Genomic DNA, 15,455 nt, shown 5'->3' on the forward strand with positions numbered 1-15,455 from the left:
CTAAAATTTTTGGTGGGGGGGGGGGGGCTCGGGCCCCACGGGCCTATAGAACTCTACGCCTATGATATTTCGCGACAATGCAACTTGGTTAGTGACAAGCGCATAGAACGCCATAATAAAGTCCTATCCTTCTTGGACCGCTCCATCTCCCTTCCGGAATACGTTAAGCTTCGAGAATCCGTTTATTCAACCATAAGTAGATCATATTACAGCTCCCTATAAGTACTGGACGTAGGTTATGCTTTTGTAAACAGCGTTTTCTTCCAAGACATCCAAGCCCGCCATCTATAGCTCAGTTTTACAAGTATTGTTCGGCCATTAACCCGGATCTGGAGTTACGTTAACCTACGGAAGTTATGGTTGATGGTAATGGCTTTCTGACCACCGTTAGTGTCGTGACTAGTGTGAAGCTTGCTATCGCGTTATAATTTTTATTTAGAATGGCTTGTGTTTGTTTGCTAATTAGGAAGAACGCTTTGGATCAATGTAACTAATTAAAATCGTAGCATACCCAAATGAAAGACACATCTGAACACGATTTATGTGATATTAGAAGCACTTAAACCGTAAGCGACAAAAACGTTTTCTAAAACTGAAAAATATTGACCAGCATCTTTCGCATACGGAAAACGTTAAAACATTTAAAAAATTTGTCAGCTCTTAAAAAGGAAAACAAATTTCTATGTCGACGCACATAACCTATAATTAGTATTAAATCGCTCCAACTATCCCCGCTAAAAACCTATAAATCGGTGGGAACTCAGTGCTGTATTAGGGATGCATTAAAAAAGTTCTAGCATGATGAAGGCTATTTTGAACATTCGAATTCATATTAATTTCCTTTTCTACACTAGCGTTTAAAAATTTCACAAAATACCTATAGACCGCCAGTTATTTTTTAAAATCGGAAAAATAAAGTGGACTTCTGCTATTACATTCACAACCCAACGCTATATATGGAACAACTTGTTTCCTTCCGCACTCTTCTCTCTGAAACCTTTCGTCATTGGCTACGGCTACCACTTACTTCCGTTTGCTTGCCCCGCTTTTTAAAAATTTCTTTCGCGCCAAAATCATTCCTCTGGTTTATTTCACAAATTCGCATATACCCTTTTCCCTTCGGTGCTGAGAGACAGTGCTGATGCACAGCGATGTTATATCGTCCTGTAGTTCTAGGGACCTGAAATATGATCCACTTCTGATTCAACTAATGCAAGGGATGGTACCCAGCCAGTATTTAAGCCCGACCGCGTACTAATTTCTGACAGTTTAATTGTAGTCGTGGATGTCGGGATATGCTGGGAGACATCACGTTCCATAGAATAGGCTCATGATCGTAAGTCCCGTACTTATGATAACCCCATCTTCAAGCAACACTTACTTACGTTATACCCAGGTCGAACTTTTGAATTCCACGCCTTAGTGATTTCCGGTAGGGGTATTTTTGCGAGTAATAATAGTCGCTTTTGTGCTCTTATGGGTTTGGGCAGAGGCTTTCAAATAAAAACAGTGAACATTGTTATAGAGAGGAGTATTTACTTCTATCAAGAAGTTATGAGACGCGCTTTTAATAGAAATGTGTTGATGATAATGGACTTTTTTATGATTTTCATAATTTTTTAGATTGATTCTTTATATTATATTTTGGCTTGTCTTATCACTCTGTACATAATATATTTTAATATACTTACCATGATGGGCTTCGGCGTAAAAACCATCCGGGGTCATGGCTTAAGTTTTAACCCGGCAATTGTTATTTAACGGGCTTAACCCGCTTATGCAGTCCTAAAACCTGTAGAAAAATAATAATAATTAATTTCAATCAGTGTTAATACTTACTTACCTCTTTGGAAGGGACTGTATCTTAGGAGGACAGCCTTGTTTGCTGTCTTCCGTGTCCACTTCTCGGAGTATTAATTTTCTGAAAATAAAGTATTGTGATAGCCAAATGCCTCGTCACCTAATTAGTGACGCACATGAAGAGATTAACGAGATTCCCACTGTTCCTATCTACTACCCCCATGGGTACCACCTTGACGTGGTGGCGGGGGCTTGCGTGCACCTGAGAAGCTATGAGCGTTTCCGGTAAAGTTACTCATGCCGGTTGGTCATCGTGGAGGTGCCAGACTAAGTGTACCCACCCTCTGTTGAGGTTTCGGACTTTGGCAATGGTCCGTTTATAACTTGCCGCGCCCTGCTCTCACTAAGTATGGTGTCAGTTGCATTGAGGAAGCGGTGGGCGTTGCCGATAGTGTCACACATGCCGGTTGGTCACGGTGGAGATGTTTTAGTGTTTTCCCTTCTGAACGGAGGGATGCCAGGGCTGGGATATTCAGGGGGCCGTTCCTATTCGGTCGGGGTTTCCCCAGCGCGCAGGCTGTCGGCTTTGGTTTAGCCGGCAAGCGCCCAGGGGTCGTGGCACGGTGGGTGCCCTGCATGTCTACATTGGTGGGTTCTACGGATTCCAACTGCCTTGGCCAGAATATCCGCACAGGTGAGCCCCCATGGTCTTCGGGTGGCAACCCGCGAGTTGCCGGTGGTCCCCTTTCAGGATCCCAGGAAGAGGTCTCAAGGGAATTAACCGGGGGTATGGTTTGCCCAGCTGACTGGAGGCCTGGAAGATTGATTGGGAGGATCTGGTGCCGACCCAAGGGCCGAGGGACTGGTGTTCTGTCCCCGGTTGACCACACTGTGCTGCAGGCGGGGTTAAGTATGGCAGCTACTGTCGGGTAAGACCGATTCTAATTTAACTTTTGACCATGGCCACGAACAATAGCAATTCGAGTGTTCTTGACGCTTAAGCGCCACCTTAAATTAAATTGCACATCTCTTTCCAAGCTTTGTCTTCTGATGAAAACATGGAAACTGATCCTTCGACTAAAGCTTCTCACGCTACTAATAATCCGACAGATGATGGTACTGATATTTTTCTGGACTCCCACACCCATGCCACTGACGCTCTTGATATCGCTAGGGACTATTTTTCTGAACTTGACACCATTCTTACCGATGAAAAGAATCGAGTCAATAAACCAGTTGGTTTTGAGATTCGCACTATCTTTCGTAATTTAGAGTCACTCCTTGTTGAGCAGAAGCTTCAAATGGCAAAAATGCAAGGCCGCTTACTTGAGCAAGCCAAACAAAGGAAAACTCTTGCGACCCGCATATGACTAAGTGACTCAACTTTATTACAACCGGCGCGACAAAGACGGTCTCCCCGATTAGCCGGTATACCCTTGCAAGATAACAGGTTAAGTCGTAATTTAAATTTCTTAATATAGAACCGAAAGTCTTGAACCGATTCCTTATTTCCCAGCCAATGATTTGACATAGGACAGTTGCCCAGGTTCAAACCATTGCCATAGACCGAGGTGGCAAAGAAGTTAAAAATGACCTCCTTAGGTCGGCTTTAGAAGCAATATCGGGACCAACTAGTGACCGACAAGTCCGATGGATGCGCTCACAATAAGGCGTAGTCACAAGTGCTCGGATAGCAGGAGAAATGTTGTCTGCTAAGGCTGAAACCTATCGGGGTGTAATGTGGCAGTCTTAATAATTTCCGGATAAAAGCTCGAACTACGGTATCTAATTTAGTTAAAAGACGTTTTGATAGAGTGAACAAAGTTAGAAGGTGAGTAAACCGCTGTAAGACATAAATTTTTAACACAACCATCTTTTGGTTTGGTTTTAGGCAATAGTTCAAGGTAGGTATTCAACCTGTCGACCACTGAAGGTGTCTTGCCATTGGTGGAATAGTAGACGCCAAGGTAACGGAAGCATTTTCCGGATGTAATGGACCGGATATCCTCACTGCATAGGTCGAAGATTGGATCGGCGGGAACGGTAACTCTACCAGTTTTTCCATGTTTACGAAAAAACAAAGAATGACACTTGGCAACGTTTACGCTGAGGCCCCGGGAATCAAAGGAACGAGATGCCGAAGTTAGTAAGAGTCTCATCCTATACTCAGACTCTGACAGAAAATAGATATCGTGAACAAGAGCATGATTGATCTTGATGCCAACCTCGGGAGGCAAGGAGCCCAGTAGTTCGTCCATGACCGCGTTAAATAAAACCGGCGACAGCGGATCGCCTTGTTTTACGCCGTGTGTTAACGCAAAAGGACCGCATTGAGAAGCCCCGCACGAGATAGAAGTCGACGCGTGCTTGTAAGTATTCAATATATACCGTATCATTTCTGGTTCGACGCCGAGACGAGACAATGCGCGATATAGACTGTGATGTCCAATCGTATCGAAAGCTTTCGCGAGATCCACGGAAACAACGGTCGACGTCGTTTCTTCGCGTCATTAATCGCGTAATCGAGTAAGAGAGTGTTAGCCATGGTGTCATCCACCGCGATAAATGCCTGTTGAGCTGGATTTAGTCGAAGCGCGGAATTAAGGCGAGTTACAAGGATATTGTGGAAGACTCGAATTAAAATAGATAACATAGTTATTGGCCGCCAATTTATTGCCCGAATAAGGTCACCGTCTTTAGGGATTAGTACAGTCCGGCATGTCATCAGAGCCTGCGGTAAGTCTTTTATATACAGAAACACGTTGATGATAAACGTTAATTCCTCGACGCGAAATGTCCGTAAGTCTTTCAACACAAGACCATCCGGACCCGCGGAAGTTGATGCCTGACGTTTCAACGCACTATCGACCGCCTGAACTGAAACTGGAAAATACGTGGGCATGTTGGGTGCTTTAACCTTGAACGGAACATCGTCTGACGGTGATCCTGACGAGAAGAGTGACCCGAAAGTGTCCGTGATGTCATCTGAACTAGGAATGTTATCCGAGGAGTCGTAAGGGTTGAGGATAAGCTTGGCTAACTTGCGCCGATTATATTTCTATACTGTTTGGTATTGAGCGTATTGTGGTCTTCTGGCAGTACGGCGATTAACCCCAGGCTGGCGTGGTCGTTGTTGTTGGTGTTTTTCAGGTTTTGGAAACCGATCCGTGAAAAATTGGGCAAGATCGGGCAGGACGTCAGTTTGGTCATGCAGAAGTCGATTTTCAAGAGCTCGGTAGTTCGGCGGATTGGAGACCTCCCAGGAGAACTCAATAAAATACTCTCGGAAGTCATGGTCCACGTCAGGTGCGTCAGGAAAGTCATAATATCCAGGATCATCGACTGCTGAATGAGATAGTGGAGTAACGGGTGTAGTATCATGAGTTCATAGGGAGTCCTGTAGTGAACGGACGAGATCTTTATACGCTGGATAGCGGCGCTTAGCCTTAATGGCGGTGACTGGACGTGCTTGGAAAAGGCTTGCAAGACGTTGATAGATGTTTTGGCTGTTTTCAGGTAGATCAGCTTCAAGTTTCGCAAGATGCCGGATCTCGTCTTCATGCCAATAACGGTATTGGCCGGGACGTTGTTTAACATTCGCGTACTCTGCAGGATGTCGGAGTGTTTGTGAACCCCTATACCACGAAGAGTGTGACAAGTAAAGTGACACCAATCACAGGAGTATAGTTGTCGCGCAGGACTTGTTGTAGGCGAAGTTCTTCTATTAATGTTTTTATTGCATGCCGAAGCGTGACTCGATACCCCGTAGACACTATTAAAGGACTTGGAGCAAATACCGCAAATGTAGATAATGTCCGAAGATTGAGCGCCATGAGACTCAATATGTGTTTTCCAAGCGATATGAGCTGCGAAGTTCTTGGTACATCGCGGACACTTCGCGAATCCCTCCAAGGGATACTTAAACTGATACTTTAAAAAGTTAAAAGATTAAAAATTTAAAACCGGACTACGCCTTAAGACTAATAAAAACTGGTTGAAATTAAAAACTAAGTTAAAAATTCTAATCAGGTGTAGTTCACGCGGGACTTGAAGCGCAGGATTTACCGAAGATAAATTGAACAGTTCGATGCGGAAGCTTCGTGACGGGTTGAGTACTGGGTACTAGTGTGAAAGTTAGGACATCGTGGGGTTTTTGCCTTGCAATCGTCGTAAGAGTGATTGCCTTCGCAATAGGCACAAACGGGCAGGCGAGCCTGGCATTGGGCACCAACATGGCCGAAGTCCTGGCACTTGTAGCAGCGCGAGATGTTGATTCGCTCCCGAATACGGTGTCGTGTGAAGTTAAGGTAGACCGTTCCAGACTGTAATAATTTATGATAAATTTTTGGTTGCACTTCCAGGATGCAATTGGTCCCCACTTAATGACTCGGACATCGTCGGGATCAAGGTCAATGGTGGCTTGGTCGAGTAGGGCAGAACGCCGGCAGAGTTCCAAAGAGCCTGTTTCAATCACTCTTATCTCAAAACTTCTGTATTACAATAGGAAGCAACGAGGAAGCGGGTGGATCACTATCCAAGTATATACTTTACAACGTATCCGGTTTTGCTCGCAAATTCGGACGACCGTCGGTTTATGTACGCCCAGCAGCCTGCACCATTCTTCTAAAAGGGACTCCAATCCAATCCTAAAAGACTTAACTACGATCGAAACATTCATATCGAAGGATCTTTTTCCGGATCTCGCAGTCAAGCCAACTTTAAATTGGAGCCGAAAATTTCCCGTCGTCCAATTAAAAAAATTAAAAAATAGAAAAAAATTTAAGAATCACCAACGGGAAACCACACACCCGGACTTTTTTACCCGCGGATCTCGATTACGCGACGCCCCGCAGTTCCAGTAAATTAAACGAACTTTCAACTAGCTTCAAGAACATCGCGCACCGCAGAACGCCGGCAGAGTTCCAAAGAGCCTATTTGAATCACTCTAATCTCAAAACTTCTGTATTACAATAGGTTAGTACCACCTTTTTTTTCCTTCTTACTCTTAAGCGAACTCTGGCCGGCCGCGCACAACATTTCTGATAAGCATACATGGGAACCCGCCAGAAAAATAACTCTAACAGCAAGTCCACCCCCGAGGATGCCCAATGATGACACAAGCGTAATTTTTAATGAACTTAAAACCATCTCTGGCAAAATAGAAGACATGCAATACGACCTAAAATCAATTCGTACTGACTTATCCAATACCCAAAAGAAAGTTGACCAAATGGAAAATAACCAAACCCGTATTGAAACCATCCTAAATAAAGTCCAATTATAAATCCAAGATATTGCCCCACTTAAAATAAGAGTTACCGAACTTGAAGATGACCTAGTAGATATAAGGAAGCAATCAGGATCAGATGCTGAGAGAACGCATAGACAATCTCGAGGTCACAATTAGGCGGAAAAACTTGGTTATCAGAGGTCTCAAAGACAGCGAGCCCGAATCATGCGACCAACTAGGCAAAAGCGTTAACAACCTGCTCAATAAAAAACTCGAGATTGAGGTGTTCGTGACACCAGACGAATAATCTTTCCACCTAGCTCCAATAAAACTATGCTAAATATCTTATACAGTAATATCCGTTGCGCACGCGCAAACCTTGCCAATCTTCAGGCCGCCCACAAAACCATCTCCAATGTTGATATTGACATTTTTGCCCTTTCTGAAACATGGTTCATAGGAGATAATTATGAGTATTACCCTTCACATTCGCAGGGCATTCATTGGCGGAGGTGTTGGCTTCTACTTTAGGAATAACATAGACTATGAGATACATGATGTGGGCTGCGAACTTTCACCAGTAATGGAAACCTTTACCATACAAGTTGCCAACGCCCTCTTAAATGTAGTTTACAGACCCGAGGGAAACTTTAACAATTTTTTAGTCGAATTCGAAACTTTAATTAATGCCCTTGGCTCCCCTGGCAGTACAAAAATTGTTATAGGTGACTTTAACGTGGACCTACTCGATAAAAACTCAGTCAACACGCCTCTTCGACCTAACCCGATGCTATGGTCTCGCCCAATCTGTTTCATTACCAACTAGACCTAATAACTTTACTAGTACTTTGCTCGATCATTGTTATTCGACCCTAGACCTTAGTGTTTTAAACGACTATGACGTGTCAGATCATTATCCTGTACTTCTCAAATTCAGATTACCCTGATAAAATTAAAATCACAAACTTCTCTAACCGCAATATATCCAACTTTCTAACTGAGGTAGCCCAAACAAATTGGGACTTAATTAACAACGCAGACAACATCGACAACGCATTTGACGAATTTCTTGGAAACATAACCCGCATATATAAAAATAGCTTTCCCAAAATTGTCGTATTCGAAGGAACCTCACACAATTGGATTAATAGCAACATCGAACAAGCAATTAAAATTAAAGATAAACTCCGTAAGTTGGTCTTAAGGAAACCTACCGCGGGAAACAAAGAACTCTATCAGCAAGCTCATAACCACTGCAATAATCTCACACGTAATGCCAGACTAGCATATTTTAAAATAACCCAAAAAAAAACATGAAAAACTATTAACTACCTCATTGGAAGGGAAAACAAAATCCAAACCCTAATATTGATGCCGCTCATAACACTTTCAACATGTTTTTTAATCCCGACCATCAGGATCTCCCAAATAAAGACATCTACAACCTAAACTTGGATGGTGTCCTTTGTATCCCCAACTCATTATTTTTACATGGCATCAACGAAAATGAAGTACTACTCATAATTAAAGCCCTCAAACCCAACTCTGCTCCGGGCTTTGACGGAATCTCACCTAAAATCATCAAAATTGCAGCCCCTTTCCTAATTAAACCAATAACCGATCTTACAGACCTCTCCTTCACAAGCGGGAAGTACCCAGAATGTCTTAAGAGATCGATTATAACCCCCATCTTTAAAAAAGGTGAACGCAATGAGCCATCTAGTTACCGTCCTATAAGTGTTCTGTCTGTATTTGCTACCATCTTTGACAAAGCATTTTACATAAGATTATTATCATTCTCCAATAAATATAATATGATCAACAAGAATCAATACGGATTCAGAGAGAAAAGTAGCGTAGAATCGGCCCTAGCAGAAGTGTACAAAAAAATCCTAAATTGGCTAGACAAAAGCGAATACTCTTTGGGAGTGTTTTTAGACCTTAAGAAGGCCTTTGATCGCGTCCATATCAAACGCCTGATTGAAAAATTAAGTAGAATGGGCATCAGAGGCACTGGCCTGAATTGTCTTACATCCTACCTCGTCTCTAGAACAGCCCACACAAAATTAAACGGCACTCTGTTCGCTCCTGAAATCGTTTATCAAGGCGTCCCGAAGGGTTCCATTCTTTCCCCCTATTGTTTAATATTTTATTAATGACATAGCAAATTATGATCAAGACGAGGACATTACTCTATACGCTGACGATACCCTCCTTCTAGGAGGTGGCCCCAACTTAGAAATTCTAATACAAAACACTAACAGGAAACTGTGTAAGATAGATAAATGGCTTAATGATAACTTTTTAGAGGTCAATGTCGGAAAAACCGTGTACATAATCTTCTCTAATAGAAACAAACCCCAAACATCCACGGGAAAGGTCCTACTTTGGCAGAACACTATTAATGAAGTAGAAACCTATAAATATATAGGTTTAACATTCGATCCACATCTACAATGGTCTTCACATACAGAGCTAACAATAAGAAAGCTCACCTACACTACTCACCTACTTAACAGAGTTAAAAATATCTTAAGTAAAACTCTTCGGGTTCAGTTATATCAATCACTATTTCACTGTCACCTGACCTATTGCACCTTTATATGGGGTAAAACAACAATGTAAAGCCTAGACAGAATCTTCAAAATTCAAAAAAGAGCCATCCGATTAACTGACCAAAAACCATACCTTGAGCACACTGCCCCGATTTTCGAAGCTCTAAATATCCCCAACATATACGAAGTAATCGACTACTGCTCGCTTGTATTTATATTCAAATCTCTAACACATAACCTCCATAACCCCTTCGTCTACAGCGCCCTGTCGAAATACTTTACCCGCAAACCTTACATACTGGACTGCCCCTTCGCCCGCTTTTTCCTCAAACTGAACTCTATATATTGTTGTGGAGTTAATTTATTTAACGAACTATCCCCATCTAGTACATTGAGTATCATAGAATTTAAGAAATTAGCACGAGCGTTCGTTCACACCAAATTCACATTAATGAAACCTTAAAACTTAATAGTAATAAATAACGTTGTTATCTATATATGTATAAAAAGTTGTTGTAAAGCATACACCAATTAAATATGTAAAAACCTCCTGGCTTAAAAGTCGTTCAACGACTTAGCCATGTCCCAACAAACAAATTTTGTATATCTTTGGAATAAACTATTACTATTATTATTATTATTATTATTAGTATTATTAGTATTATTGAAATCATTGATGATTACTACATTAGAATAGAGTTCCAAATGAGGGGATCACCACATGCCCATATTCTACTCTGGGATAAAAACGTCCCACAATATAGAAGCGATAACTCCAATCTAGAAGAGGTTATCATATTCATTGATTCCAAAATTACCTGCTCGAAAGGGAATGGAAGTGATAAATGGAACAACTTGATCAAGCTGCAAACTCACAAGCATTCCAAAACCTGTCGTAAGAAGAACGATAGTGGACAGTCATCGTGTCGTTTTGGCATACCTTTTCCGCCAATGGGAAGAACCCTTATTTACGACCCTTCTAAGCGTGGTGAAAACGAAAACGTTGAAGAGGTTGAAGCCTTAAGCTAATTGGTGCGAAATGCAATCGAGAAATTGAAAGTCGAAACTGCACCGGAAACATTTGAAGAATTTTTGGAAACGCTGAACATAACGGAAGAGCAATATATTGCAGCTATAACTTATCCAATTAGATTGCTCACTGTCCTTCTGAAAAGGTCGCCGCAGGAAATAAGAATTAATCCATACAACAAGAAGATTTTGGAGTTATGGAACGCTACTATGGATATTCAATACGTCCTAGACCCGTACGCCTGTCTCATGTATATAGTTTCCTACATCGGCAAAGCCCAAAAGGGGATGTCACAGCTTTTGAGGGAGGCAATCAAGGAAGCGAAAAATAAAGGCAGTGGTATAAAAGAGAGATTAAAAGTTATTGCTAATAAGTTTATTCATTGTGAAGAAATTAGCGCCCAAGAATGCTGTTACATACTACTTTCCATTCCAATTTGCCGGAGCAGTCGTGCTCATATTTTCATAAAAACTTCACCCCTGAAGAAAGAATACACATTTTGAAAAGACCATCTGAATTGGAATTATTGCCTGATGATAGTACTAACGTTTTTTCCGATGGAATCATCGAGCACTACATTGTGAGACCTGATGAACTGGAAAATCTTAGTTTAGCCGCTTTCGCCTCATATGGTATGAGTTTTCCCGAACCAAACGCAATAGGAAAACACAAAATTTGAACGAAGATGAAGAGCAAGAAATTGAAACGACTCCTGTGGAAACGTTTCTTGAGCTGAAAGATTCTTCAGGATACGTCAGGATAAGGATGCAGGCTAAAGTAATCAGATTCAAAAAGTACAGTATGGTGAAAGATCTCAAAAACTACTGTCGAGTGGAAATTATGTTATTTTTACCTTGGCGTTGTGTGGAAACCGAATTGCTAGAAGCTAAAGTAGAAGAAATTTACGAAGCCCATAAGCAGGAAATATCTGAAGCTAGAAGGGAATTTATAAGTGAAGTTGATGATTTGGATCTGGACCAAATGATTCAAGAAGTAAGAGAAAACCAACACTCAAATGACGTTCAAAATATTCAACCTATGATTGAACATCAAAACGAGCGTGATAGAAGTTTCACTTTGGATGACCCGGAATTTTTTGTCAACTCTCTTCAAGAAGACGTTTGTGACGTAACTTCTGATATTCAACAGTCTAGCGCTGCCGACTTCACTCCAACAATTACTCTTGTCAACAATGAAGAATATTACAGCATGCTTCGAAAACTAAATTTAAAGCAGCGAGAAATTTTCTACTACATACTTAATCATTTCAAAACATCTCAAGACGAAACTCTGAGGATTCTGATAACAGGCGGTGCTGGTGTTGGAAAAAGTCTCTTGATTCAAGCCATTTTTGAAGCCGTATCCAGGCATGAAAAGAATAAACCCGGTGCCGATCCATCACGATTATCTGTTCTAAGAACGGCATTCACCGGGAAAGCGGCTTTTAATATTGATGGTGTCACTCTTCACTCTGCCTTTAACTTACCAACAAATCAATTTTCTGGCAAGATGAATCCTTTGGACAACGACACTTTGAACAGAAAAAGATGTTCACTTTTAGGCCTGAAACTTCTGATAACAGATGAAATATCTATGTGTGGAGCCAAAATCTTCAATTATATTAATGTAAGAGCCCAACAAATCTTCGGATCTCCAAAGCACTTTGGTGGTATTTCAGTTATCCTCGTGGGAGACTACAATCAGTTACCACCTTTTGGGGATAACTACACATTCACGTATTAAAGGAGAAGAATAACCCCTATGCGGCGCTAATTGGAAGTCCATTGTGGGAAGAATTTAAGCTATATGAGCTTAACGAAATTATGAGACAGAAAGATGACAAAATATTTTCCATCTATTCCAAGACCCCTACCTTTGGAATCCTTGCATTTATTTGCAACAAATGATGAAGTAAATGCGTTCAATGAATTAAAGTTATGTTCACGGAATGCCGAAAAGATATGCTCAGTGGCATTTGACTCGGCAACTGGTGATGCCAGCAACGATATCAAACGAAGAATTCTGGAAGCCGTTAAAACCTTGAAAACCCAAGATACCAGCGGTTTACCAAGAGAATTAAATCTGATGGTTGGTATCAGGTACATGATCACCAACAATTTGAACACCGCCGATGGTCTAGTAAATGGTGCAACTGGAAGGTTACGAAAAATACAGTATGGTCAAAATCAAAAAGGCGACCAAGTCCCTGTTCGAGTTTGGATCGAATTTAATGATGAAAAGACGGGAAGAGAGACTAGAGCCCAGTCTCAAGGCTTGATGACAGCCAATAGTATTAATGAGTTATGGACGCCTATTGAAAAGGTTGTTAGAAGTTTCACTAGACGTTCAGGACAGAAAAACATCTACGTATCAAGAAAACAGTATCCTCTAGTAATTGCTGAAGCTATTACTGTACACAAGAGTCAAGAAGACACCTACACCGAAGTAGTTGTTCATCTTAATGAAAAGCGAAAGATGAAAAGATCTCAATTATACGTCGCTTGTGGTAGAGCCAAAACTTCAAATGGTTTGTTCATCGTGGGAAAATTCACGCCACCTAACCCAGTGGTTAAAAGTAAAGAAGCTGTTGCTTTAGAAATGGAACGCCTTCGAAAATATTGCCGATTGATTCTACCTCTTCTGGATAAAAGAATATAAATTTTTCTACATAATGTACAGTGTCTAAATTGTCATTTACAAGATGTGACCTCTGATCTGAAAATAATGGAATCCGATATGGTACTTCTTGTTGAAACCTGGGCGAAAGAGACTGATGATTTTCAAATCCCTGGATTTTCGGAGCTAAATGGTATCCATCTCCCCATGAGTCTCGAAGAAAACCATTTGGGGTATCAGCTTATATCAAAGAAAATGTAACTCATACTAGAATTCGTGTGTACACGGACGAACCGACAAGAACCTCTCATATTGAATGCTTGTGGTTCGACGGAACGTTAGGTGATCTACGTCTTTCAGTACTAGCAGTTTACTGTTCCCCAGCTTGTAACATTCGAGACATAATATATGGTATTGGAAAATGTATGGCGGACTATTATGATGAAGATGTTCCCACAGTCATTGCTGGAGACTTCAACATTAACCTTCTGGACTTCAACATTAACCTTCTGGAAACATGTCTTGAGTCAAAGAAGCTTCTTGACTTTTCTCTGATAATGGGTTTCACCTTATGCAAGGTTTGAACATGAAATCATCTACTGATGGTGGTACTCAATTGGATTTAGCATTTGCTGATGTTAAATTTCCACTATTTTTGACGTTACTTATCGAGAATGTTACTACTCTTATCATAAAGGAATATCTTTTCAGTAAATATAATTAAGAAAATATTTTGGAGAACAAGTCCTGATGAAATAAGCAAGAAATTAAACAATAAATTTGATGAGGAACTTAAACAAGTGTAAATTTTAGGCAAAAAACACCGTCATCAGGTTTGCAATATTAATGGAAGAGACCGCCTTTAGAAACGTCAGCCGATTAAGGTTTAGAGTTGCGAGGGACAAAGTTAAAGAGAAATTCCCTAATGAAGGAAGCGTGTCGATTTAAAACAGTTCAGGCTTGTCAGAGGTCAAGAGAACGTCATTAGTAAGAAAAAATAATAATAATAATTTTGATTAGGAAATTGAAAAGAAAATTTAATTGAACAGAAGCAAATAAAGTGGCGTAGCGGTTAGAGCTTTCGCCTCGCAGCAAGAGGATCCCGGATTCGATCCCGGACTGTGGCACCGGTAGAAAATCTGGGAACAAATTCTTCAGCGTAGAGTTTGCATGTTCTTTCCCCCCTTGTTAAATGGAGTTTTCCTCCGCGGACTAACCCGGTTTCTCCTTTCCATCAAAACTTGCAGAGGTTAGTATAGGTAATATTTAGTATAGGACGCTGTAGGTTAGCTGTGGTATAGGGGCTAGCCACCACCCCTCTAAGCAATGTAGAGGGACCCACCTGTAAACAAGCCACAGGCTTAATGTGGACATCCCTTCGTAGAAAAAGCCTAGATTATTATTATTAATTGACAGTAGGCAAGGGGGGGCTGCCCAAAAAAGAAATTCCCCAATGAACAAAACGTCAACCGATTGATGTCAAAATAAAAAACTCAAGAAGGAAAAGTGCGGCGTATTTTTAAAAACGTTTTTGTAAGTGTTTACAGCGTAAGAAGATAAGATAAATTTGTTAAATACACTTTATTCACAATATGGCATTAACATAAGGAAATATTTAAAATATTGTTTGAAAAGAAAATAAATTCACGCGTTTCAAAAAATTTGACAATTTGACAATTTTCAAAAAATAATATTTCTTCTATTTTTTTTAATGAGTTTACTTTGAAGAAAAAAAAATTATATATGTTTATTCTTTTCCATTTTCAATCTTACGAAAGGTGAGATTAATTCTTGGGCGTTTGTAATTGTTTTTCGTGGGAACACGGTGCTATAAAATTTATTTACATCAATTTCATTCCCCATAAGTTGTTTTTACTCAGTTTTACTTTCTTTCCATTCAAGTTGAGTGTTACCAGCCATAACCAATAAGCTACCATGCTTCAAATGGTATTAGTGCCCTATAAGTCATTAAGAATTGTGTTCAGATATGTTCATTGAAACTCCAAAATTATCTTACGGAATATTCTTTTAATTCAAATTTTCTGGTTTCGCATAATGATATTGACGCAATTGTTGGACAAATCCCCATACTCTTTTCATCGTCACTATGCCAAGCAACTCCATCGTTGCCGTCTCGGTAAAAGTTCAACAAAACAGAGTTAAAACTAGCTTCAATTTCTTTTCCATTTGAATTATCTCTTAAGTAAGCCTCGATCTTAGATAA

The 15,455-nt window shown here is 40.6% G+C and overlaps 1 protein-coding gene across 1 annotated transcript; it reads left to right on the forward strand.

Moving 5' to 3' along the window:
* The first annotated feature begins 12,451 nt into the window (after positions 1 to 12,451).
* On the forward strand, positions 12,452 to 13,273 carry LOC149622628 (ATP-dependent DNA helicase PIF1-like). Its single transcript, XM_089853570.1, has one exon. The coding sequence runs from the start codon at positions 12,452 to 12,454 to the stop codon at positions 13,271 to 13,273; it is 822 nt and encodes a 273-aa protein (XP_089709696.1).
* The last annotated feature ends 2,182 nt before the right edge of the window (positions 13,274 to 15,455 follow it).

This window comes from Phalangium opilio, unplaced genomic scaffold (genome assembly GCF_054372755.1).
Source record: "Phalangium opilio isolate 3A_F unplaced genomic scaffold, DU_Popi_V2 ptg000194l_1, whole genome shotgun sequence".
Lineage (NCBI taxonomy): Eukaryota > Metazoa > Arthropoda > Arachnida > Opiliones > Phalangiidae > Phalangium > Phalangium opilio.

What these genes read in the sequence shown, in the direction of transcription:
- LOC149622628 (XM_089853570.1), top strand. Translation starts at nt 12,452, where the DNA reads ATGACAAAATATTTTCCATCTATTCCAAGACCCCTACCTTTGGAATCC.